The sequence below is a fragment of the Corvus cornix genome, chromosome 4 (assembly GCF_000738735.6).
Source record: "Corvus cornix cornix isolate S_Up_H32 chromosome 4, ASM73873v5, whole genome shotgun sequence".
Lineage (NCBI taxonomy): Eukaryota > Metazoa > Chordata > Aves > Passeriformes > Corvidae > Corvus > Corvus cornix.
The window spans coordinates 26,099,454-26,126,395 of record NC_046334.1 but is presented as its reverse complement, the minus strand read 5'-3'; the positions used below and the strand labels follow the sequence as shown (position 1 = coordinate 26,126,395).

The window sequence follows — 26,942 nt, the reverse complement described above, 5'->3', positions numbered from 1 at the left end:
GGCGTTGCTGAAGGGATTTTAAAAGATACGAAAAGCCTCTTCTCTCCTTCCCTCCCTTCAACTCTGTACACATGTGCTGGCTGACATGTTCAGTACACAGAGATCAGTAAAAATACACATTGAGTTTCCTTTTAATCTATTTTTGATAAACTTTTCTTTCTATTCTTAGAAGACACCAGACTTGTGACAAATCTAGTGCTATAACTGCACTGAAGAAAACCATGCACCAGTTTACTAGTCTCAAGTGAAAACGGCTTGAGGCCATGGAGGAAGCCATTACACATTGGACAGACTTTGCAGAAAATGTGAAAGCATTAAACAGGAAGGGCTATATTATTAAGAAAAAAGTGAAAGCTGTTATTTTTTATCAGTCTCTGCAGTAACTTGCTGAAACAGGGAACAAGTATTCCTTAAAGTTGATGCCCATTTGTTATTGCAAGAGAGCAAAAACTCAATGGCAGAGACATTCTGGGATGTATAAGGAGGACCAACTCTCCTGAAGCACTCCCTTACATAAACCATGGAGGCAGAGCTGCTCCAGGTATTTATTTCTGCAAGCATGGTTACCTGGAACATTTTCAGCCATTCCTGAAGGCCCGATGGCGGCTGCACGGATGTGATGCGGCGCCGCTGCTGTCCCTGGCCATTGGCTGCCCGCAGGTCCCCAAACGTCGTAGGTGTGGCGGAACATGGCACCAGCCCCGTGGTACTGCCATACAAACAAAAAGTGACAGCCATAGGTAAAACATCAAGGAAAATTCATGAGTCTGTTGCAGAACAAAAAATCTAGTACATAATTTGCAACTGTTACCTTAACTCTTTAGCTTCATGTAAAAGCATTAACGTGAAGAATTTTTCTGCTGGTCACTCAAGAGATTGGTCCCTCACTTGGATAAACCTGCCTGCTTCTACCACTGCAGTGATAGCCCCCCAGCAAGGGGAGAAATAGGGATCACATTTCAAGGCTGAAAAATTATCACTCTGTTAACTGGCCAGCAAGCTGTGTGTAAAGATGCAGGTTTACATATTCCCTTCCTTGTCAGAGTATTTCCTTTCCTTCTGGGCCACACTGGTGCCTTCTGACTGGGGATGTAGGAAGCCACATCTCAGAGTTCCACCTGTATGTGAAATGTGCTAGTACTGCTTCATCTCCAAACAGAAAGGAAAAAAGTATCTATTTTTAGGTTTTAATATATTTTGTTGACAAAGAGCTAGTAATATCAAGCAGTTCTGGTGGCTTAGTGGTCTGGAACTGGGCTTTGAAATACTCTATACAGTCTTTTAAAGTTTGTGTGTTGATGGAACGACACAGGAATTAAGGGGGAGAGTGTGAAGTGAAAAGGGAAAAGGAGCCAAAGGTGCTCTCTGAATCACAGTTTGATTTTTTCACTCTGACATGTTAAAAACCAGCTCATTCATATGGAATGGAGCTTTTAAAAGAGCTGGGATTAAGCTACTATTGTGGGAGTCTAAAGAAATACAGCTGACTGTGTTTTCTGGTTTGGGTTTTTTTTGTTTGGTTGGTTGGTTGTTTTTTCGTTTTTGAGTTTTGCGGTTTTTTACATAATGTAAAGTACTTCGTTCACAGAATATCAAAGCCGTATTCCCTAGCAGGAAATATGGAACCCCAGTAGTATTTGCACAAGCATGAACACTTTAAATACAGTGTGAGACTCCAAAAAACCCTCTGCTCTTTTGTAGGATAAACCCAGCTTTTTAGTAGGCATGAGCTTAGTGGGTTTACTGATTTTTCAGTGGCTACAGGAATAGCTTTAAATGATGCAAGGCAAGTTCATTTTAATATTTACCTCATTATGCTCTACAAACATTTCACTCTACTCTTCCTTGTTCTGAAGGACAATCATAGCATGTCCTAACATTTACCCAAAGTGGTCAAGAAAAGTAAAGATTGGTTTGAGCACACCTACTTTTAACTGTTTATTTTGCTGAGTAATAACAGAAACTGGTATAAAAATACTGTTTCAGAGATGAAGGATCCTCTTAACGGCATTTGTTTACTGGCTTTACCTGTTATATGCAAACAGGTCAGTCAGCTGGTCAATTTTAGAGTGCCTGATCCTAGGGAAAATGGAAACAGGCACAAGAACTGCATCATTTGCTTACATATTATTTAGATAAAACCAAATCAAAGAGTTTAAGAGAGGAGGATCAGATGTTTTTTAAGGATTTTTTATGACAATAACTATTCAAAATCCAAGTAATGCCAGTTAAAGGTATTGTTAAAACAAAATGTGATTTTACAGCTTACTCATTCTAATCACCTGCACAGAGATCCAGCACAAGGCCTATCGTTCAAGGTCCAAAATAAGGCACTTGAAATTAGCTTTCATTGGTTCTGAGCAGCATGTAGCCTTGAACTTGCCCCAGTAGAACAGTTATACTTTACTTTCTTCAGCTGTAAACTGGCTCTCAGTCAAAAACAAGTTACTCAAAACAGGATCTAAAAGCTTCTTTCCTTTGACTTGAGATTAAACCACAAGATACTTGTTTGTGCTTCATTTTTCCTCTATGTTTTCACTCCCCTGAAACAATGAGTCAGGTCTCTGTGGAAGCTGGACAAGTCCACCAGTTCCTCTGAATCTGACAGTTACACTTGACAAAAAAGTGTACTTTCTTTGTTGCTGAACCGCTTGCTCTTCTGGGAGTGCAGAGAACAGCGTGTCACCTGAAGAACTGGTGGCCAACAAGAGAGTCCTTCCATTAGACTGACTCAGAAATCAGAAGATACCCCCTTGAGGCTTGGGGGGATGTGGAAGCTGCAACAAGTTCCTCTCAGCAACAACACATTGCCTCCTTTACTCTGCTGCAGCATTTACACATCTGAAAAGCAACCCTAAGACCTGTTGCCTAACTTTTCACTCATCACCTGATAAACCTCTTAAAGGAGGAGAAATAAAATATAAACTACTTTTGAAGAGCCATCAGTGACTGAACAGTACTGTAGTATGTTCAAAAGAAGCACCAGAGAGCCTGGGGAGGCAAATGCAGTGCTTATGGGAGGGACGATGCTTATAGTGGGGAAAAAACGTAAAATAGTGTAAATTCAAACAGGATGGGAAGCAGTGTGACATCCAAGCACAATTGTTATGGCAACTGCATAGTAAGAATGCAGTTGTAAGGTGTGCATCCACAGCCCTGCTCCACTACTGCTGCTCGTGGTTAGGAGTGCTTTACCCCCACACAGCACCTGACAGGAACAGCAGCAGATATTTGTGCTTCCTGGTACCATACAGGAGTAGCAAGGAAGGGGACCAGAACCCATAACACTTTCAGGTTGTAGATAGCAAGTACGTATGCGTTCCCGTTAAGATCAGATGGTCTGCTCTGCCTACATGAATTTCCATTCTCTCATTCCTGTTACCATAGCAAAGTGATACATTTGATCACAATTTTAATAGTCTTAGGGTTTATGGTTATGTCCCTTTTTAAAATCTGATTGATTTTATTCCCAAGAATGCTCCAGCCCTCAAAAAGTCTCTTAAGTAAATGGGCATGCTATATTTAGAATGAAACACAAACCTCAACCAAAGAAATGCAAGTCTGGCTACTTCATTAAAACTCATCTACAGTTCACATAATTTAAATTAGCAAAGCAGTATACAAATGCTGATACCACCTCTTCTTTGCTTTACAGTGCTTTAACATTAAGAGGAGCTTAATTAATCAGGCTCGGCAATTGGAAAGACAGGATATACGCAGGAATCAGAATCCAGTGATCTGTCATTGCATTTAATTACCTTGTGTATTCTGAGACTTTGCAGGGTTTCTTTCCCAGAGAGAAAGAACGGACCTCGGAGCCATGGTCCAACTTTCTCTTCATCTGTAAGGTGAGGGAAAAAGAGTAATAACATGGATTTAGTTACACGACCAACCTTACTTATGTGTACTTCTATAAAATCAACACATTTTTACCTTCTACTTTTATACCAAATTTCAAAAAGCTGACACTCACAAAATGATTTAAAGCAACATTTTATTTTCTAAATTCAACAATATTTGATACATGTTTTATAGGGTGCATGTACATATTATTGCTCTTTTAGGGCCCAAAATCTATTGGAATTACATTCTTTTAATTCCCAGATTTCAAATGTGAAAAAGTGTGCAGAACTGTGTTAGTTTATTTACTAAACTGTTCTTTCTCTGTCCTCCTGGGAGAGGAGGGAAGGAACTAAACCAAAGCCCTTGATTTTTTTGTGTTCAGGTTAATTGCTAAGTCTCTCATTGAAATGGTTAAATTTTAGGTAGCCTGTCTGCATTATAAACTATATTTATCTTAGGGCCTAAAAAAAAAAAAAAAAAAATCAACTGTATCTTTTCCTTTGTCTATACTTTTATTTTAAAATTGTACATTGAAAACATTTATAAAACTGCAATAAAACTGACTGACGGATTAACCAGTATTTTTTCAAGAACAGTAAGGATGAAAAATGCTACACCCCAGTCTTGAATGTCACCCCCAATTAGATATGATCAAAACCAAATAACGAGCAGGGCAGCTGCTAAAAGGGGAAGCCAGACTGCAAAAATTACCAAAGAGATGGAAACCAATGAAAGCCATATTTATCCATGCAGACAAATAGAGATTACTTTCTACATATTTGGGTAATCTTTAACCACAGACTTTTGGGCTAAATGAGACATACATGTGCCAAATGCAACTTCTGAGTTTTTGTTGGTTTTCCTTTTTTTTTTTGAGATGTGATACACCACAACAGTTTAGCCAGCTGAAGAATGTTTACTGCTGTTTACAACTGTGAGCTGCAAAATACACAAACTACTGGTATTACCCTTCAGACTTTAGTATAGCCATTTGCTTCCTTTTTCCAAAATTTTGCATTTAAGACATAGTCTAAAAGTTGGCATCTTTCTTACACAACTGATTTGATCTTTTTTAATGTAGTATTATAATATAGTTATTTAACCATTTATTGTATCAGCCTGCCTACCTACCTAAAACAAAACACCCCAAGCCCAACAGCATTCTCTAAAGCTTATAGTCCATATACTTGTGTTGTGATTGTGGTTTTTATACTTTTAAAATACCCTCATGGCTTTACTTAAAAACAGCCACTGAAGATCTTGTGTTCTGCTTCATCAGTGGTTACACATGAAAGCTAAGGCTCCTTTTTACGGGAAGAGCTACAACACAATCAGAAGAGCTTGCCTTGTAGCTGTGTTTTCTTGCCCGTGCCTCACATGGGACACTCCACAGCATTTCACCAGACAAGCACTGAGCCAGAACCGCCCTGAATGCTGCCGAATCACCAGCCTCACCCTCGCTGCTTCCCCACGCCCCAGGAGGAGCAGCCCCCCGTGTTTCCCCCAAGAAAACCAGGTGCAAGGATCACTGAAAAATAATGGATACCATCTTTTATTGCTGTGCTACATGGGTGAGCCATTAAAATTACCGGAAGCATAAGTAAGATGTTTGAGAACACATTTCAGGATTTGATGATAGACTTTTCAGAAAGGATTTTTCTTGTTCAAGGAAAATTTTTATTTCCAGCTTGCCTTTCTGAGAGGTTATCATCATCATATTCCTCTTCTGCTTCTCATAAGAGGGAGATGCAGTTTTGCAAAAGCACACCTTAAAAATAAAAAGTAGGAAGCCTACAGTAGAATAACCAGCTCTGGTAATTTATTCTTTTGCCTTAGCGAAGAAACCAATATGCATTATGTTGCCCAAAAATTATTTCACCTGTTTCTTTTGGCTGGGGGTTTTTCAGGTATTTTAGGCAACTTTCACATGGGATCCACCACGCAGACTGACTTTCAGTATCTCAGAAGGTGCTAAGTAAATACACGGTCAAAAATGCCGTTTATCATATGAAGAAGATAAAACTTTCTCTAAAGCAGAGAGGTCTAGTGACAAGATTCAGACATCAGTAAGGTCCCTGTGTAACCAAAAAACAGAAACCGTCGAGCAAACATCCCTCTAAACATCTCATTTGTCGCTAGGAAAACACAACTCCTTCAGACAACGTTTATTTATCAAAATGACCGAAACTGCAGTAAATCAAAAATTTTTTTTAAAAAAATTTAAAAAATGAAAAGAAGGGGCAGCAAACTGCATTCTGCATCACCGCCCGCCACCAAGCGCTGGCAGCGCTCCCCGGCAGCGCACTGACTGCAGCTACGGCCGGGCGGCAGCCCCCCGCCGCCGGCACGTCTCCGCCCGCGGACCGCCGGCGCGGAGGACGCGCGGCCCCCGCCCGCCCCTCCCTGTCCCCCCGTCCTCCGCGGCCGCGTACCCGCGGCGGGGGGTGTGGGGGGGCAGCCACTCACTTTGTAGAAGATCATCTTGAGGGTGCCGTAGAAGCCCATGGTGTCGGCGCGCTTCCCCTTGCGCGACGGCGGCGGCGCCCCGCGGGCCCGGCGGCCGGGCAGGCGCTGGCAGTACAGCCCCTTCTCCGGCAGGTAGGTCACCGCCTCCCGCGCCGACATGCTCGGGCACGGCAGGCGGCGGCGGCGGCGGCGCTGCTCGGCCCGGCTGGCCCGGCCCTGCCCTGCCCTGCCTGCGCGGAGCGCGGCTCCCCCTGCCCGCCCTGCCCGCCGCCTGCCTCCGCCCGCCCCCCGCGCCCGCCCCGTCCCTCCCTCCCCGCCCGCCTCCGCAGCGGCGGCGCGGCACTGCGGGATGCGCGGCCGGGAGGGACCCGCGGGCCCCGCCGGCGGGAAACCGCCCCCACCCCGCGCAAAGGGGGAAAAATTAAAAAAATCACCAGCGCTGCGGGGCTTTGGGGCTATTTCCCCCTTTCACTCTTTCCCCCCTCTCCTTCTCCCGCACCGCCTCCAAGGCAGGGGCTGCCCCCAGCCCTCGCTCTGTTCCCTCAGTGCCACACTCTCCACGGTTTTCCAAGCGGGCGCAAAACAAGCTCATTTCCACAAATTATAATTATACGATCGCCCTCGGCGGGCCTGGCTGGACTCGTCCATGACTGCATTCCGTAGACAGACGCAAATTAGTCCTTCAAAAGTGCGGGTAATTTTAGAATAATTTGAAATGCACTACAGTTTTGCCAGGGAAAAAGATGCTGAAATACCCTCTATTGGCTAAACAATAGAATAAACGGTTTTTGAAGATTTAGGAAAGACCCGAATCCAGCAATTATGTAATATACATTAAAATACTAATCCAGCGCAGAGCCGCGGCGGAGCTGTCTGAGGCAGGAGCGGGGTTTCCCCAGCAGGGAGGCAGGCAGCCTTCCCCGCGCACCTGGAACCGCCTGGACGCACACACGCTCCCCTCTCCCGTACAAGGCAGCTCTTGGGCGGCACCAAGCCATCTTAGCTCGGGCTTCAAATCCTACGCAGGATTCTCACCTGTATTTAAGCGAAAGCACAAGGAAAGCCCTTGGTAATTACTTGATAAAGAACGCTCCTTTTTTGGTCATTGTTCACATCAACAAATCTGTCCAGTTCACCCTTACGGTTCGATTCAAGGGCACTGAAGTTCCTGACATATGGCTGGGCTCTCAGACAGACACCTGGAACCCGCACAGCAGCTAGGCAGCTTGATTTTTTTAGTTTCTATAAAGACAACTCAAGAGACCTCAGAATTTTTTCTTTTCTCCCTCCTGCAAAGTTTTCTGCCCAAGTTCAGAACAGAGCATACCCTGAACATGATCTGAAGCTGCAACATTCCTCTATAATTTTCCCCAGGTGCAGTGGAAACTGGAGATGCTCAGCAGCCCTCCGGACCGATGCAGAAGGAAACTGAAGGAAGCACAGTCCATTCCTGCTGACCTGAGGGGAAACCATCTTCTTCTTTATCGCCCTAAGCAGTACAAACAAGGTTCTACCTTTACAGAACACACATCTAAATGAATGGAAATACTTTCTGTAAAACCCATTACCTTCCTCATTAGTACTTTAAAAAAACTCCTATGTATTATTACTTAGCAATAGCTAAGTGTGGTGGGTGTTAGCACACCCAGATAAGGGGAAATCACTATCCCCACAGCACACAAGATTCTGCCTCTATGTGGTTTTATGTATCTCCCATCCAGCACTGAGTCCTCACAGTCTTTTTCATCTCCCAGTGAAAATGGTTCTGCCCATCACATCTTGGCATTTATGCCATTATCCATTAAACTGCAGTGCTGTATATTTTATGAGAACAAAATGGTCTTGAGTTGACTTCATACTTCAGATATGAACAGAGCTGTACATATCCCGGGAGACTATTACTGCTTTCCTTTGCTAGCACATCACATGCAAAGGGGAAGGGAAAAAAGCCACAGGCTGCCTATACACACTAAATAATCACAGGAAGCAAATTAATACTCAAATCATCAGAGTAAGAATGAATTTGAACATTATCGCTGTGAGGACTTAGAAGTACTTTATACGTGTGCTTGCCTAATGCCCTGTGATGCTTGCAGCTACCTCTGCCCCTTCTCCCACCAGTGAATGCATTTGATGCAGAGGGGGGATGATGGCTACTCTTGCTCCAGCATAGCAGCAGAACAGGCAGGAAATCCCCAGGGATTAGCCTCTCCCCCAGCCCAAAGGCAAGTGTAATCTGACAGCATGGCTAGATTTATCTTTTGAACAAAATGTGCTTTGGAATTAAGCAGTCAATGAGTTGAATAATAATTAGAAATTACTATTTTCCTCTCTTTTGGAGTACTACTATTGCAGATTACTTCTCTTTTGATCATGATTGGCAGATATTCTCTCATGGTAAAAAAACCCACTGACTTAACTGCTAATCACTTTGCTACAGTCAGGACCCATGTAATAACCCCAACAATCCTTTGCTAATGGTAGAAAACTTGGTATGTCAGGTATTTAGTCTGCACAAAAGGTTTGGATTTTTTCCTAATTTTAGATACAGATATCACAGACAGATTTGACATTTGAACAGTGACCATCCTCCATCTAGCAGTCCGCCTTTCTCAGAGCAGAAAACAAATATTGCACATGGTTATGGCTCTGGCTCTGACTTTTTTAGTATTTTTCTCTATAGTGGTCCCACTTTTGATTATCCACAAATAAAGAAACACTACCTCTATCTCAAATTACATTTGAAAGTCTCTGGGAAATTGCAAGATTACTCAAGTTGGGTGTCTGCTCTTCCCCCAAAACACCTGACCACAGCCTGGGTTCTCCCTAGTTACTGGAGAATAACATGCTCCAACAAAGGCTGAGGGCACCTACTGTCAGACTCCCACTCTAAATTCCTGTCTAGAAAGGACTTTCTACCTTGACTTTGAGAACTATCCTGTCCTCAGAAGAATTTAGTGTAATGAATGCACCACACTCTCCCTTGTAGGAAATTAATTAAGATTTTGCAAAAGTAATGTGGAACTGCCTAACCTGGGAAGACTCAGGTCACACAGCTTCACTTTGTGCCTTGTGGGAAAATACAAGGGCGGAGGAATAAGACCCCAACCCTGCAGATGCTTTTAAGAACCTGACAGCAAGTAGCAAAGATGATGCATTAATTTACATCTCTACCAACATTTGAAATAATATTTGCTACAGTAACTTAACGCCCCAAGAATACTTAATGGTATAAAGTAAACATTCATCACAAATTAAGGTACACTGAAGAAGACTACAGTTTAAAGCAATGTTAAGAGAAAAATCAGAAGTTGCCACGTTTCTTTCCCTATTTGGTATATATTTAATTTCAAAGGTTGGTCTTATTTTGTTTAAGCTGGAGATAATTTTTCAAGTTCTTAAAACCACAAACAACATACAATTCTTGACATTTAGAAAAATGTCTACACCAAAATTACATCGTTTTCAGTGGACACAAGTCCAATCTTATTTCCCGTCAGTACTGCCAACTCTTAATTAAAAAAAATTCACAGCATCCAATTCTTTTCCTGTTGGCAACATTTCTAGCACCTTTACCAGTTTGTCATGTGGCATGCTGTAATTAAGACCGTCTATTACTTCTAATGAAAGACTAGAATGAATTACAGAAATCACCCGCAGAGCTATATAATCCCCAGAAGAACGGAGATTACAGTGCAACAGACCAAAGAAACAACATTTTTTGTTGTTTTTCTTTTAGTTGGAGAAACATTTTTGAGTGAGGAGACCACAGGATGGTCTGGCTTGGTAATGACCAGTCAGCATTTTGAAAAAAACACTGGTGCTTAAACCAGGGAATGCAAAAACCATAATTGGCATTTCACATACACACATATGTGTGTCGGGAGCATAATGTGTGCAGGAGGAACTGCAGAGCAATATGGTTTGGTATCTCCATTAATATTGGTAAATGCATCATTCAAGACAGTGCCAGAAGGGATTCTGTGTACTCTGCACATTTAGCAGACGCTTAGCAGACTGACTCCTTTAGAAACATTTCAGAGGGATTTTTGTGTGTTGTCTAATAGGATTGCGGGGTTTTTCTATCCAGGAAACCAAACATCCTAATTGGGAGGGGCCAAATCCTTAGCTGCGCAAGATTTACCCTGGACACAGTGAAGATGACCCGGGAAGAACGGTCATGCTTAGTTGATTTTCCCTTTCTCAAATTTGGATCCACTTAGGCTTTACACACTCCCCTTCTGCTTGGTAATCTAGTTTGGGCAGCTGCAGCAGCCAGCACTTTGTCTTCTATATTCGACCTATTCATCCAACTACATACTTCATTTAATTTGCCAAATGCTCCCATTCAGGCAAGAATCTGGCCCCACAGAGAGGTACTTCTGCCATCTGCTTTAGACATTTAACTACAGCTTAGTTCAGGACACCTACATTTAAAAGCCTAAGTTCCCATTCAGTCAATGAGAAAGGCACATGCTACAGTCCAACATGGATAAGGTCTCAGAAAAGGAGAAAAATATTTAATATGATAGCAAGTGTTTAACATATTCCAAAGTAGTTCAGGGTGGGCCTTTCCACTACAAAAAGGCACTGCTATTATTGTCAGATCTTTTTCCTTTTGAACTATTATGAAATTAAACAAGCGACCCACGGGGATCATAGAAGTCCCATGTTCTCACGGTTTCTCCTAGTTCAGTTTGGGCTAGGCAGCAGCCTCACAGGCTATAGATTTGAGATTTATTAGCGTCCTAGGTGCTGAGCTGGAATTATTTTATGGGTAAATTCCAGATCTATGGGGTGAGACAAAGGTTTAGCACAGTCCCCAGTTAAGGAAAACTGGTATTTGGCTAACAAAGTTCAAGGGTACAGTGCATGATGCACCTATCACACAGGTGTAACTGTGTAGAATATATGATTAGTATCGATGCAGCAGAAAAGACTTGAAGAAATGAATTTAGTTGCACCAATTTGTGACCAACAGCTGCTGCATTCCAACTATGAGGGAAGAACAAAGGCAAGTTGGCTCCCTGAAAGCAGTTCAGATAGAGGAATTTCTGCTCAATTTATTTATAATGCCTGCAGCAAGCTTCGAAAGGTTCACTCCTGCACGTTTGCCTCAACACAGTTACAGGAATAAATTTAAACGTATGATCTTGTGCTGTTCAAGTGAAGTACAAGCAATTCTGGACACTGCAATGTGCACTGATCAGCAGCTTAATGATAAATGACATCTTTTTGTAGTATTGATGAACTTAAGGTTTGGGAGGAAGAAGTGAAAGCAAGAGTAACTCTATTATGGGAAGAAGGACACAGAGAGGCATTACATTAAGTTGCATGAAGTCTTCCAAAGCCTACTTAAGTGGAGTGGAGAATATGTATTATGAAGTATGATAGGTAATACCGAACTGTTTCACTAACTGTATAATGTTTCTTGGCAAAGCATTTTGAAGACTGCTTTCAAAATGAAATTCCCCACACATGATTATCTATGATTTCCATGCAAAGGTACTGTAGTCAAACAAAATTGTAAAGAGACTTTAAGCTTTGTTTCTGCAGGGAAGGAAATGGCATCAGTAGCAACTGAAAAAATCAATTAATATTTATTTATAAATCCTGATCCTGTTAGAATAGTATGAACTTTGATTGCAAATACCATTTCAAAGGTATATATCTGTAGCAGAGATTTCCTATAAACCACTTTCTTCAAACACTTGCCTTTAAAAAAACAGAGTTCTAAATACATTGTGATAGAATTCAAAAGGTGTGCTAGTTAATGGCTGTAAAAAATTGCTTTGAAAAGGGTTAAAACATGAAGTGTATATAACAGACTTCAGCATTGGATACTTCTAATAAATTTCATATTATGTTTTAAGAGCAGGGAGATTTCACAGACAGGCTTAATGTAATACAGCATCACTGTGTCTCCAGCAGAGCAGAACTCCTCTCTGAAGGTCATACATCCTGTCCTCTTTGCTGGTTCCCTGTAGTTGGGCACAGAACTTGCAACATATGCTTCGATGCTTAGGTTATTTTAAAGGAGTACAGCCAAAGCTGTCATACGCCCGTTAATGAAGGGAACAGATCCATGCACTCTTTCTTGGTGATAACACCAGCTTAAAGATGTCCCAATCTCACCTGCTCATTCCCGTCCCTGAATGGCTCTTGCCCTTATTTCTGCAGGAACAAATCTGTAGAAACACCCTGAGAACCAGATTCATTAACTGATGCAGGGTAAAGAGAAATGGATTAAAGTTTTTACCCTTGGGGTTTTCTTTTTTCTTTCTTTTAGAACTAGTCAACTAGTTTAAATTTCCACCATGCCCTCACAAACAACTGAGCCAGCAGAAGCAAATGAGCAATTCACAGGCAGGGCACAAACTCCTTGAGCCAGCTACACCACTGAGAAAAAGGTACGAGGAACTACGACTCGAGTGTCCCATGCAGAGAGGATAAGCCTATTATTTACACCTAGAGCCATCACTCCCTCAGCTATAGTTTCATGTGCATTTAAGCCAGCACAGCCACTGGGAATAAGAAAAAACCAAACAGTTCCTGCACTTGTGGCTGCCCTTGGCCATTCATTTCTATGCTTGCATCGCCTTTTAAGGCGCCACCACAGCCTTCGTTGTATGGCTCTGTGGTCAACTATGGTGGCAACAGACCTTGGGTCATCTTTTTGCTAGGCTATTTTCCAGCCAGGTCAGATTCCTCATCTCCCTCACTGACCAGCCACACACACGTCTGTGCCTGCATAGCAGGACGTACAGCCCGCTCTCTCCTTTTTAACCTCCCCAAGCCCCCAGAAGAGCTACCTTACCTTGAACTCTCGCAGAACTACAAAGGCAAGGAACTGGGGGGTTTGGGCTTTGTCCTCCCAACCCAGAGGACTGTGTTATTACCAGAACAACTTATCCACAGTGAAAAAAAAAATTCAGTCTGTGATAAATGGAAATGGACACTCAAAGATTTACCACAAAACAAGCACAACAAGGTGAACCAGAGGCAGGGGGTATAATGCCAGCCTTCTTTAAACATGTCATGTTGTAACTCCAGAAAGCTTGTCTCATTAGAACTATATTATTTCACTGAATAAAACCAATGAAAACAGAACATTTTTCTTCCCAAAGCATTTTTCTTCTTGTTAAAGAAAAAGATAAATTAAAACAAAATATCAGTGCAGCTAAGCTTCCTGTTGCTTTTAATTCCCTGTGACAATAACCACATGCAAGTTTCCTACACAGAAATATACAGTTTGTTTTAAAACTAGCAATATTATAATCTAATAAACTTTTTTTTTCATAGTGCATATTCATAAGGAGCAGAGTTAATATTGATAATGCAACCTGCACTTTCACATCCTTCACTGCTTTCTGTGCAACAGGAACATTATGAGTTACTTTTTTGAGTTTTGTTTTTACACAGTATTGTAAGATTATTCATTTTTCAAAGGAAGAAGAAGGTATTGCATATAATACATCTTGCAAAACATTCACTAATGGCAGCAGACCTTCATAAGAACTGCGTCTCCATTCATTGTGCTCCTATTAAAGTTAACTGTAATCTATTTATTATATCATTAAACTTAATATATTGTAAGATGAATTCTATTTATAGATGCAGTAATAGCTGCACTAATCACTCAAGTTCACATTGAACCAGGCTGTGCTTCTGAGCCGCGGGAGCGGTTGCTTCAGAGACCAAAGGACGTTCCTAAACTTCCTGAAGAGATGACCTTGCTTATTACACACTGGACAAGCCCGAGTGGCCCCGCAGAGCAGTCCCTACAAGCTGCTGGCTCCCACAATTGCACTGTGGAGGAAGCTAGCACCATGCATCCCATCCACTTTCCTGCCTTGGCCCACTCTTCTCCCAGATAGCCTTACACACCACACCAGCAGCCAGAGACCACCTGGGCACAGGGTGTTCAGCTGGCACAATATGAACACAGCAGTACCTGCCTGGGCTCCTTGTTAAATAATTTTATCTTATATTCCTATTATAGTAATTTCACAGATTCTGCATGTGACAATAGTCCATCAAGTTAGAAAACTATGCACTACGAGACTGTTCTTAGGCACATAAAGCAGAAGCCCTTCTTGCTGATCAACAGAAGACAAACACAATACAAAAAAAAATTAATAGGGATCAGTTCCTTTTTTCAATATTTCAACAAGAGAGCTGAGTTGTTTTGTTTATATTGACAAGAATGTTTCCAAATTGGAGAAGTGTGCATTTCTGCCTTTTGAACGCCAATGTTCAAACTGTTTTCACTCAAATATAAGCAGGTTGACAAATCACCTTTGTACAGAAAAAGAAATGTGTGTTTGGACTTGGAAGGCTTACCAAAAATGTCTGTCCTTTGCACTGAATACAAATAGAGGACTGGTATCTACTGATGTTTTCTGTTAAGTTTTCCTTTTGTTTTTTTAGAGATAGCTTAATTTTAATTGCCAAGAGAAGTGCTTGTTTATCTGGCATAATCTATACAAATTTATTTACAAAATAGTTTCTGTCATCATTTGTGGTACATGAGAATGATAAGGGGTTAGTGGTGAGTCTTTAGGCTACAGACAGAAGAATTCCTGGAATTACAGATTATACCAGAAGGATTTAGGAAGAATGCAAAGAAAAAACTATTAAAAACGTCAAATCTTTTTTCCTACTTGTTTTACCTAAAGGGGGTATAAAGGTTACAAAGCTAAGCATTCAAAAGAATTTGAAACTACAGGAATAAGATGCTTCTACTCAAAAAAAGCTGCTTACCAAGACAGCCCTGTGCATGGTACCTACCAAATAAGACACAGATTCTGTGGAAACAAAGAACGTCTGAGGCTGTGATTTATTATACATTGTTATCCACCTGTACATGTGCATCACGTTTGCACAGGCAAACATTCCAAAGTTTTAGGCATGGCATCCTGGCATCCCTTTTATAGCATGAAGGGAATTCACACCATCATCTGGCAACGCATTGACTCCCTGTCCAGTGAGCCAGTGGTATGAACAGCCTGAGCCCCCAAGTGATGCCCCACCACTGTGGGTAGCCAGCAGTGAGGAATACAGCAGGATGCAAAAGCACTAGAGGAAGATGAAACACGATGTGCCAGGGCAGTTTGCTGGTAACAGAAGTGCAGGATCCTTGAGTCTCAGCTTTGGAGAGGAGATTGTTCTGTTGAATGTGCATGGATTTCCTGGGCTGTCTCCATCTTTTCCTCCTCCTTGTTTCTCCGTAAGCACCATCCTCAAGGTCCTCCATTCCCTTGCCCTGTGCTTTCCGTATCAATCTTCTGGCCCAGTAGTTTCCTCCTTCCTGCCACAGCATCACAGTCTAACCAGACTTATTGTCCCAACTTACAACTCCTTTCCTTACCCATCCTCGACCATGTTTTCTCCCTCCCTGGAATTCAGGACAAGCATTTTTCCATACAATGTTCAAGCATCTACAAGGCAGGGGACGTCTGGAATGCAGGACACAGAGTCACAGAATCGTATCAGCCTGGGTTGGAAGGGACCTTCAAGATCACTTCGTTCCAACCTCCCCCACCATGGGCTTCAATGCCACCCACTAGATCAGGTTGCTCAGGGCCTCATCCAACCTGGCCTTGAATAATTCCAGGGATGGGGCATCCATAACCTCTCTGAGTAACCTACTCCGGTGCCTCCGTACCCCCTGGGTAAAGAACTTCTTCCAAACATCTAACCTAAAATCTCTCCTCTTTCAGTTTAAAACTGTTTCCCGTTGTCCTGTCACTATCTGCTCGTATAAAAAGTGACTCTCCCTCTATTTTATAAGCCTTCTTGAGGAATTGAAAGGCCACAGTGAAGTCTCCCTGGAGCCTTCTCATGTCCAGGCTGAACAACCCCAGCTCTCAAAGCCTGTCTTCACAGGAGAAGTGCTTCAGCCCCCTTCAGCAGTATGACCTGGTAGAACACACACTCCTTGCAGCTCAGAGTGTCTCTGGAAATGGTCATTTTTCCATGACACACACTCTGCACCCTACCATTAAGTGGCAGTGGTGGCTATAAAAGGGAAAATTGCACATTATACCTGCTTGATCCAGCTTCCTTTTCTCACCCAACCCATGCCTATGGTAGAGCACAGAGAAGGGGATTTATTCCTCTTCCATGAACCCTCATGATTTATTGCCATGACAACTCTCCCCTGTCCAGAGGCCTGGGAGAGCCATGTGAGCTGGTTTCTCCTGAGTACATTCTTCCTGCAGTGGAAGATGGATGCCAAACCTTTGCAGAGCAGAAAGGAATGCCAGGCATGCTGGGGTCACACCAGATGCTTTGAAGGCTTGCTAACCCATTGTCATTAACCTTATGCTGTGCAATTGCATGTCAAAATGGGCTACAGGCAGAGGAAGCAGGCCAGCAAACCTGCCCCATCTAAAAACACTCTTCCCCAAACAGGTGCTTCCAGTCTAGAAACCATACAGTATGCTTGCCTGCCTCTACAAGAAACACAGCACTGCATAATTTAGGGTAACTAGTCCCTCATCCAGATGAGAGGTATGACAATTGCTAATAATTGGTTTTTTACACGGAATCTAGCTTTACCAGCACAGCTCTTTGTAATAGATGTTTCATAGAATGTGAGAAGTACGAAACAGGTGGCACATTTCACAGTGTTTCAGAGATATTTTCAAACAGTGCTACCTGTACAAAACCTAAGAACTACATAATAAAAAAAGAAAATGACCATACCTGTCCACTGTTATGTCTAAGCTTCTTTTGGGAAAGCATTTTGTTCAATAAAAGCTTATGGTCCCTTTATAAAGCTATAATATTTCTACTTGAATTAAAAAAACTACTAGTCAAAACCCCTGGTTACTACCCTCAAGGAAAACTGCATGTTGCAACCTTTACATAACCTCAGACATCACATATTTAAAAACTTCTGTCAACTTGCCAGATCAGTGTAATGGAACTGATGTACTCCCTAAACCAATCCATTCACTGTGGGTTAAATAGCAAGACAGTTAGCTAAACTCCTGGGTTTTGAAGCTTACAATTTCTTTATTTATAGACAGGATGGAGTAAATTAAAGATTTCAAAGTTTTTTGGTTTGCTGTTCCATCCACTTGCAACCACAAAATTAGATGGCAACTGTGGTTTTAAAGTTTGTAACTTTTGGAGATTCAGTATTGCACAAATCCAATTATTTAAGGAAATGTAGTCCATCTAAAGTTACTGATTTACCAAAGAAATGCTACAAAGTAAAATGTCTAGGAATAGTCCAAGTCACTGATGTGGTTGGTTGTACAGGGAAGTATCTTAAAACTATTATAAAGTTAAGAGGGAAAAAATGCAAAATATTGAAAACTATTATTTGAAATAAGTGCACGAGAAGAAGGATTTAAGATTCCGTAATAAAGCCTGTGCAAATATATGTCTTAGTTCCTATTCCTTTTATTTTGCTGAAAGCAACTACTAAAGCTTGTTATTAGCTGTAACATTGCTTAAGCAATGCCAGCAATGTTCTGACAAATCTCTACGGATTTTTTTACCCACTTTCTTTTTATTATCATACTCCATCTCTAATATTCAATCAGTGCCAAACCGGTTTATGTATGCCAATCTTTCTCACAGAAATGGAAAAATACCCTGCTGTATGTCATAGGCCTGCTGATGTGACAGGGAGAGACTGAATGGAAGCGGGAAAGGGAAGCGGGACGGAGGAGGATGAGAGCACCAGCCTGCAGTCTGGTATTTAGTGAAGTCTCATTTTTTGATCAGAAAGTTGGCAGAAAATCAAAGTGCAGACTAGAGTTAGTTAGGTCCCTTGTAATTTAACCTTCAACACAAGCTTCGCACATTGCGTGGACTCCTCTCTTTAGTCTAATTTCATACGCAGAACAAACCTGTGCCTTGAAAACTGGCCAGATCTTAATAATCCCCATTTTACTACCTACCTTCAACAAAACATGCCACGAGCCACTGACCAGATCATTCACTGATGAACCTAAATTTCAATTTCTATGCAGTTATTTAAACACAGCCCAGCTGTTAGCTGAATTTCCCCACTTAGACAAGATTGTAAAATGTTCACTTTTGTCCCTGGTAAAATCATAGACAATGTTTAGGAATATTTGATTAAAAAGAAAATTCTGGGAAGAACTCATTTGCTGCTTGTGTAAATATAGTTCCTCATTAAAATTTGATAACAACAGTCTTAATGGAATACTACAACCTCATTCATGCTTTTGAATAAAGTGATTTAAATTGGCATGAACACAGTTTAAACACACTTCTTCCCAGCTAACTGTTGGCAGCTTTTTAACGGCCTGCAGGGACAGGTATGACTCATGCCTGCTCTTCAAAAACTTTTTTAAAATGCAGATTTTTTTCCCACTGGTCTATTGTGCTTTACAAGTAAACTGAAAGAGACTAAAATTAGAAGGCAGACCACTATCACCAGAGGGATTAGGAACTCCTAGGCTATGCTGATTCCAAATGCTGAATTGGTTGACCCATACTAGGGACTCTTTTATTCTGGTTCCTGCTAGATTTCTGGCAAACTTCATCCAAAGTCTCTCCTGGTTACAAATTATTTTAATTCCCTGTGTTTAGGAACAGCGGGTGGTCTCTGGATTCGCATGCAACATCGCTCCGAGCAACCATCATTCTCTGGTATGCAAGACTGAAAAAAATGAAGGTGTTCACCCTAAGTCAGTCAGCATGAGAACACTATGTGGTCACAAGTCATATGGCAAAGCTCTGGAGTTTTTAAAACAACCGCAGAAACAGCCTTTTCACGTGCCTTACATAAGGTATGCTAACACTTACTAATTCTGATTAATACAAAGACGGTTTGGTGGACAGCTAGTTTAAGAAGGGAATCCAACAGCCTCAAGTTTAGCCTGAGCAATCAACCTGTCACAGAAAAGACAGCAGAAGATACTAACCTTCCCTGTAATTCAGGCATTTTAGGTAGTGACAACTAAAAGCTAAAACAATAAGGTACATTTCAACTTAAGATAGGGATGTCAGCCTCCTTATCAGCACAGTCCTTCAAAGAGCCCTCCGAAATTCTCTTCCTTTGAGACAGACAAGCCTCACATCCATGGCAAGATGTGTGGGCTACTCAGTCCTGAAGAGCACAATAGGTGCTCTCAGGGTAGTATCCCTGAGAAAACCTGCATAAGCTTTGTGTTTCTGTATGCAAAATACCAAGGGAAAAAACATTACGTACTTAATTTGCCATATGACATAGGAAAGTTAAATGTGACTCAGCAGGTGTACATACTGAGAAGCAAGAACATTAACACTAACTGGGATTTGTTCACTTTCCCGTTCATGATAGCTGGTTATGTTACCATATTATGTGCATCTAGTTTAGGAACGGTGGGTTTTTGCTTTTACAGCAGGTAGACAGCTGGCAGCTTTGTGTGGCTCTCTGAAAGCAGCTACAGAAACGTGACTGGTATGCTGGGTTCGCTGTTCAGCACTACAGGATAAACATGGAAAAGAAAAAAGAGGAAGACTCAGCCAGAGCCTGCATTGATCTAAAGCATGGGTCAACAGTTCCAAGACACAGAAAATCCAATTCATTTCCCATTTCCAATTTCCAGGGGACATCTATTACAATCTAAAAGGCAACTGTTTTGAAGAGCTGTGATACTAACACTATTTTCTAAGCAGAGGCAGTGTACACTGAGGTTAAAGAGACGGCTGTACCAAAAGAAATCTCATCTCAGAATTAAAAAAAAAGGTTTGAAAAACAATCATAATGCCCCCTTCACCTCCACAAAAACTATACTTTTTTTGTTGCAACAGAAAGTGGAACTCTTAACTTGAAAGTTTAGCAGATGCCTAAGTACAAGAATGGGGATACCAGGCTAAGGAGCAGTCATAAAGGCTGTGAGAACAACCAGCATACCAAATCCAACCTTCTCAATCATCTGGAAGGGTATTTTCTATATCTGCAACTGGCAGTTAATATTTGTCTGGTTTTATAGCTACCTAAATATACAAATAAGCAATCGAAGTGTCTTCAGCTCTTGGGGAGAATTTGTGCTCAAGGGTATGTGACACCTAGAAAGATCCCAAGGAGTGGTTCATATACCCTGCATCTTTTCTCACTACTGAGGTACTGACTCAGCCCCTGAAACAGAATGTGTAACTGGTCTCCAAACAAGACTCCACCATGCAACCAGCCAGCTGACGGTGTCAACAAGTGAGTCAAAGGCTGCTGCAGTTTCATCCAGCTGGGCCACTATCACTTACACTCTCCAGCTTACACTCTCTAACAGAAGTCTGAGCAATAACATCTACATCTGAATAAATCCGGTCCTGCCCAACCAAAACCTCAGTCTAAAAGAAATTATCAACTAATTTCTTCCAGACAACACAAGAATTTCAGGAATGCAAATGAATCATTTTATGCCCCTGACAGGTCTTTCTAAACCTTCTAGCAGTTCCTCCAACTTTTCATTTCCCCGAAACAAAACCACAGTTCTCAGAAATATTCTGGAAGAACAGACAACTAAGAAAAAATTTCCCAGTGCTCAGATGTTAAGCCTCCCTCCCTGCAGCATTACTGTCTTTAAAATGTTTTTAAATGAAAGGGAAAAGAGGAGTAGCTTGCATTAGTTTCCAAATAATGCAGTTATACTACCTTTTATCTGTATGGATGCCAGCATGGAATTGCACTATTCCTTTAGGGGCCTTTGGGAATGAGGTGAGAATATTATCTTGATCTGCATTAAACCAGTAACTGAATTGAGTATATTTCCTTCTTCATGCTAAGCTAATTTCAAGAAGCTCCTAATTTGTTAGCACTTTTTGGAGCGATCTTGCAGCTGGAAAGGAAGAGAACAGACAGCTCAATGTGTGTAACAAAGGTTTGTCAAATAACATCAATATTCCTCATAATATGATTGCCCTTTCAAAGTAAGAACTACTCAGAGTTATGGTAAAGACCCCAGCTCAAAGGGACCAAATGCAGCAAGGGGCTCACAAGCTGAGGGCTTAACCTAGAGGTGAAACAGGCTAAAAACTTGGCTAGAAATCAAGAGTCCTTCTGTATGTTGCCATTCCCACCTTTTGGTTGTAAACAAACTCTGGGGCTATGGCTGGAACACCAAGTCTGCAAGCCCACATTCTCCACACCAATGCATCTATACAGAGCAGAGAGGATGACTTTAGATAACATCAGTAGAAAACCACAGTTGACAAGGAAATAAATCTTTCAGAAGAGAGGGATACTGTGCCTTTACCAGTTCAAATCCCATCTTCAAATCTATGTGAAGAAGAGCACTGAGAACCAAACATGCTTTACATCAAGAACAATTCTAGATCAGAGGCCCATCTGCTCCAGAAGCAAATGCCCACATCTCTCCACAGACAGTCTTCACTGTAAGACAGCATACCCTTCATAAGCTTTTCTGAAACAAACTTGTCAAAATCAGCTCTTGAAATGGCAAGCCATGGGCATATTCTCTGCTGGATATAGCTATACCAGAAGAGATTACTCTCCCCCTCCTTAACAGATTTCAGTCAGTGAGCTAAATTGGCTTATACAACTATATATAGTAGTAGATCTTTGGCAATAAATGCACGTTTTTCCCCTTAAACAGGCTAAGAAGTGATGACATGAGCAGCTTAAGTGGCAGATTTGAAACAGCAGAAGTCTGCTGGCAGGATGCATGACAAATACCTGCAAGTAGCCCAAAGCATGGCAGCTTATCCAGCCAACTTAGCTGAGCTGGAAGATGACATGTTCACAGTACCAAATGGTCAGAATCACAGAAGCCAAATTACATCAGATTCCCTATCGGTAGGATAAGTGATCTGAATTCACTGGGGCCTCACGGTACTGCCAGGATTTGGCCCAACACTTTATAATCCCGTATTACTGCTGCTTTAACCATTAAAACCTCCCAAATCCAATACCTGCGAGGAATGGCATACCTGACTTCAAGAGCAGCTTTCTTTGAGAAATTCTAGAGGCAATTGACTTAATCCAACATCAAGATATCTGTCATGAAATTCAGTTGTGTTTGCTATCCACTGTTGCAGTTACGGGAGCTTCTCCTGTACAGGCAGTCCCAGCTCATTCACACATATACACACTAAAATCCCCTACTGTGAGATGGGACATACCAAGTCATCTGTTCCATATGTGTTTTCAATAGACAGATACACAAACAGCATTGCTAAAACACATTTTCATTATTCAGTTCAAAAGACAAGTTAGTTGAATAAATAATCCTTAATTTATCTTTTTCTTTTTTTGAAAGGTATCATGAGTTCTGTTTCTAGTGTTGCTACATGTGACTTAGTGCAACATCTTAGCCCTGTGAAGGGAAAACTGTAGTAACCTAACTAGAGGATAGATATGCCGGAGGTCTAAGTACTGCTAAGAACTACCTGTTAGTAAATATACATGGCGTCAGCTTGCACACAGCTAACAGCAGCTGGTCGAAGTGAAGGCTTGGATTCATGGCCCCTTGCTTTCTCAGTGTATGAGACAGGTTGGAGAAGCAGCGAGAAACAGCAGCAAGAGGTTTAATACTACTAGCAGATAAAGCATAAACTTTTCAGAAACCCTTGATTACATGCTCTGAAGCCCACTCCACAATGATTCTCTTACTATCAGTCAGGACAACTAAATGAAACTGCACTTTTATTCTGCAGGCATAAAATGATAGACCAGAGAAACAAACTCCAGTAAATTTTATTGATGTATTTTGGAGGTGGTTTTGGTTTCACCAAATGGATAGTCTCCCAGTGAAATCATTCTGCTCAGACATTATTCATAACATGCATTTGTACTCACATAAGTTTCAACTTCAAAACCAACTGACTTTTATTAGTGAGGGTGTGTTCTCCAAACCCACTGATGAAATATCTACAATACATTCAAATCACACTTTTTTTTTCACTACTTTCCACAGACCTCACACTGCCACACCAATTCACAAGACAATTTTATAACAGAGCCCTTGCTCCTGCTGTACTGATGACAACAGAGCCTCCCTAGGACTGTGACTACCCTCCAGGCTGACACTTAGTTCTGCTGCACCAGTGCAAGCAGTGCCCACCGTGCCCCAGGGGGTAACAGGCTTTGCCTGTCGTCTGTCACTCTTCCTTTCCTCTGCAGCCCCCTGCACCCACCTGCAAATCACCTCTTATACAAACAGCCCAACCTAATCCACTCCAATCAAACAAGTCAGGCTGGCAGAGCCTTACTATTTAAAATATTTCATTTAGACAAACAACACTGCCATCAGATTTGAGAGGGCATTTCCCTTAAACAGAGGGGATGTTTACCTGAGCTTACCTAGGCAAACAATCTGTAAGAATTCAACACGTGTTTATCAGTGACTGCAGTGGTGTAAACTAAACTCCTGGATTTTGCAGCTATGTGGTTGTGGATCGCTAGCATATTCCTTCTACCAGTTGTGCCATGGGAGCAAAGTACCCAGAAACAGCTGGATAAAATAGTACCTTAAGTTGCTACAGCTTCTTGCTAAGACTGAACTCTTTGCCAACAAAAGTGCTCCTTGCCCACCTGAGCTGTAACCAAGTGAAGGGTTTGGTTAGCAGAGAGATAGCAGGTAAAATTAGAATTTTCCAAGACATAGGACTTTATGGTTACATCAACAAAGTTACTACACAAGAGATCATCACTTCTGTGAAAAGTACTCTGGCAGAAGCAACCATGCTCGCTTTTTTGTCTAACCAGAAGACCTCTGTGTGCTATCATGAAAGCATAGTCATCATCCATGTACCTACCATGTGATTTGCCTGAAAGAGTACAAGCTGTCACAGAAGACAATACACGCCCCCCCCCCCCCCCCCAAAAAAAAAGGCCCTCAAAAACCAAAAAAATTCAACAAAACGTAATCTGTTTACAGAAGTTGAGACCATCTGCTAACTGACCTGGAGGACACCTTTAAAGGCTGTATCTGCAAGGTGTTTAAGAAATCCAGTCATGCACAGAAACCTGCAATATGAAAAAATCCTGGAAGGGAAAGTTCAAATATGCAAAAAAGTACAAAGTCAAAGATGGTACAAAGAGTTTACAAGCTTCTCTCTTTCTCTGTGTCTCTTTTTTTAAACTTCAGTTTGAATACCTGTTTTCTTTTTCCTTTTTTCTGCTCACTGGTAAATAAACAGACCAGGCAATTTCTTTCCCACCTATTTATTTTATCAGTCATAATACTAAACTATTTTTTTGTTTGTTGCAGCAGTTGCAAGAGGTGAAAAGTTATTACTTACCTGAACCTATTGGATTTATTTAATAATTCTTTTATCAGTAAAAACATGTTTTTCTTTAAACATGGTAGACTTCTCTTGAAAGTTTCTCTCTCCCCATAAACAATTTTCTTTCCATTTTAGTTCAGTTTCTCGTGCTAAGATGTTTGAAAAAGGCAACTTACACAAATATTAATATGCAAAATCCTCATGATAGTAATTACAAAAGTAAGTTTACAAAAGAAAGTGACTTTGTTTATAATCAGAGTCCAGAATTTGATGCTAATATTTAAAAAATATATAGGAACTTTACCACAGGAAAATACAACACAACATCTACCTCAACTGTCAGAGTTAACTTTTCTTGTATGTTTGGAAAAGAAATCAAAAGAAAACAGTAGGAAAATATATCAGCTTTGCTTTTGAGAGTTGAGAGTAAAGAACTTCCATATTTTTGTTAACCCATGTCATATTGGAATTCAGCCATTATAATTTATATCCTTTTAGAGTTCCAAAAATGAACAGGAACCTTACTCTCAGAACACCAGAAGCCATAAAGACAACACAACAAAGAACCGAGAATGTGATGGAACAAGTAATGAGAGCGTAAATCTGAAGTTCGGTGCTTCTCTCCATTATCAGTGCATGGTAATTTTATGCTATTTTCTGCTGAGGCTCCTTTGAACAGAACACTGAAGAGTGATTACATGTCCAAACTTTAATAAAATGTCAAAATCCACTGCTTCATCGTATCTGCAATTGTGATGGATTCCTCCTACACATGGGATAAGAAAGGATAGAATTTTGCATTCATGGTGCTCTAAGTACTATGTTTTAAGTTGGGGCTTGATGTAAATCAGTTATTTGCCAACCAGAAAGTCATTATTATAACCTCACTTTTTAATTAAAAAGGCATTTTTTCTTTTAAAATACAGCTTCAGATCTTGAATACACTTCTAGAGAATGAAGATTTTTAAAAATTTAGTGGCTCTCATCACAAAACAAATCCGTGGCCAACATCATGCGTCACCACTACAAGAGGGACAGAAGACAGCAGACTGGGTTCTCCTGTGTAGTTGCAACTCTGCTTAAACTCAAACAGGGGAAAACAAGCTGCAAAATCTCTGTTTTGGTCTCAAAGCTTCTCCCCTTTACAGGCCAAAGCTCATGCCTCCAAACTCTGAGGTCTGTCCAATATCGATGTTAAAAACAGCAGAGCCGACTGGGGTGGTCCTGCTTCCACCTTCCTACCTAAGGGGGTGCTATCAATGCCAGATGGAAGATGGAAACTACAGGCAAACCAGAGCCAGCATCAAAGACGCATTTGTCCTGCTCTCTGGAACTCCCACCATGTGACCATTTCTGCAGTCAAGGTTAACTATATCCTAACCTGCAGGCTAAAATTCCCCCACTTATTTTTCATAGCACTGATAACATCTTCAGACAAAGCAGAACCAAACTTTTAATATTGATTTCTCAATGTATTTTGGATGGACCCTCTTTTTACAATAAGACCACATCTGAAAACTTGTTACTCAAATTTCTTTTTTTTACTCATCCTACTGTCTACAGATGGTGACAATAGTAGTTCTTCCCACTTACTATAAAAAAAAAGAATCACTCTCTGAGCTTCAGTAACCAAAAGCATCATAAAGATTGTATACAAGCTATGCAGTTCCCCTTGTAGAGGGAACAGATCAAAGAGAAAAAGTCTGTCAAGAATGCACAGCTAAATGTTACAGCCAATCCAATGGTATTTAGTCAGCTTTTGCACACTGGCTGTTGCAGAGCTGAATAGCAAATCTTACCACAACTTTCTTGCCAGAAGATTTAGCTCTCCTATGAGCTGGGCTTTGATGCGTCAGAGAGGAAAGGATAATTCTTGTATTTTCTTTGGAAACAATGCAATAGTGATTGCAAGACATACTTGTCTGAATTAGATGTGTAATACCAAGTCTCATAAGAGACGCTCTGAACTTTTAAAGCTTGCCTGGCTGTGATAGGAGCTATTAAGGGGTCTGCTTTAATGGATAAGAAACAGGACAACTCCCACAGAGAATCAACTGGTGTTGTGCTGGAACAACTGAAAATGCAGTCCTACTGTTGCACTGGTCCTCACAGAGGGAGAAAGGAAAACAGGTCACGTTAAGATCTCCAAAAGTGTCCATCCTGATTTTTGCTGAGAAATACATGAGTGAAGAACTTTGACTTCTTACATCCCTTCTGAAAGAACTTACTGCAATTAAACTGAGCATTCTTTTGTGTTCCCCAAGTGTAGGCAAAAGAACATTGGCATGTCCAAATGTTAATCACCATTTTGAATCTGATGGCACTGAAAAGAACCTTGAAATAACAGATCTGACTGGTGAGGCAGAAAAATGAAGCTAGTTCACCACCATCTTCATCAGCCTGAATAGCAGTTGTCT

General features: G+C 41.2%; 1 protein-coding gene across 3 annotated transcripts in view; it reads right to left on the bottom strand.

Annotated features, from left to right (window-relative positions):
- FBXW7 (F-box and WD repeat domain containing 7) overlaps positions 1-26,942 on the bottom strand; it is a 179,532-nt gene that overhangs the window by 26,740 nt on the left and 125,850 nt on the right. For 2 of the 3 annotated variants that reach the window (XM_039550762.1, XM_010411790.3), the window contains 2 exons: positions 3,759-3,841; positions 568-709 (listed from right to left, as the gene is read on the bottom strand). In XM_039550762.1, coding sequence (XP_039406696.1) covers positions 568-709; positions 3,759-3,841 — 225 coding nt within the window. Of the gene's footprint in view, positions 1-567; positions 710-3,758; positions 3,842-6,309; positions 6,490-26,942 lie in introns of those variants that run through there. The other variant, XM_039550763.1, reaches the window with a different exon arrangement.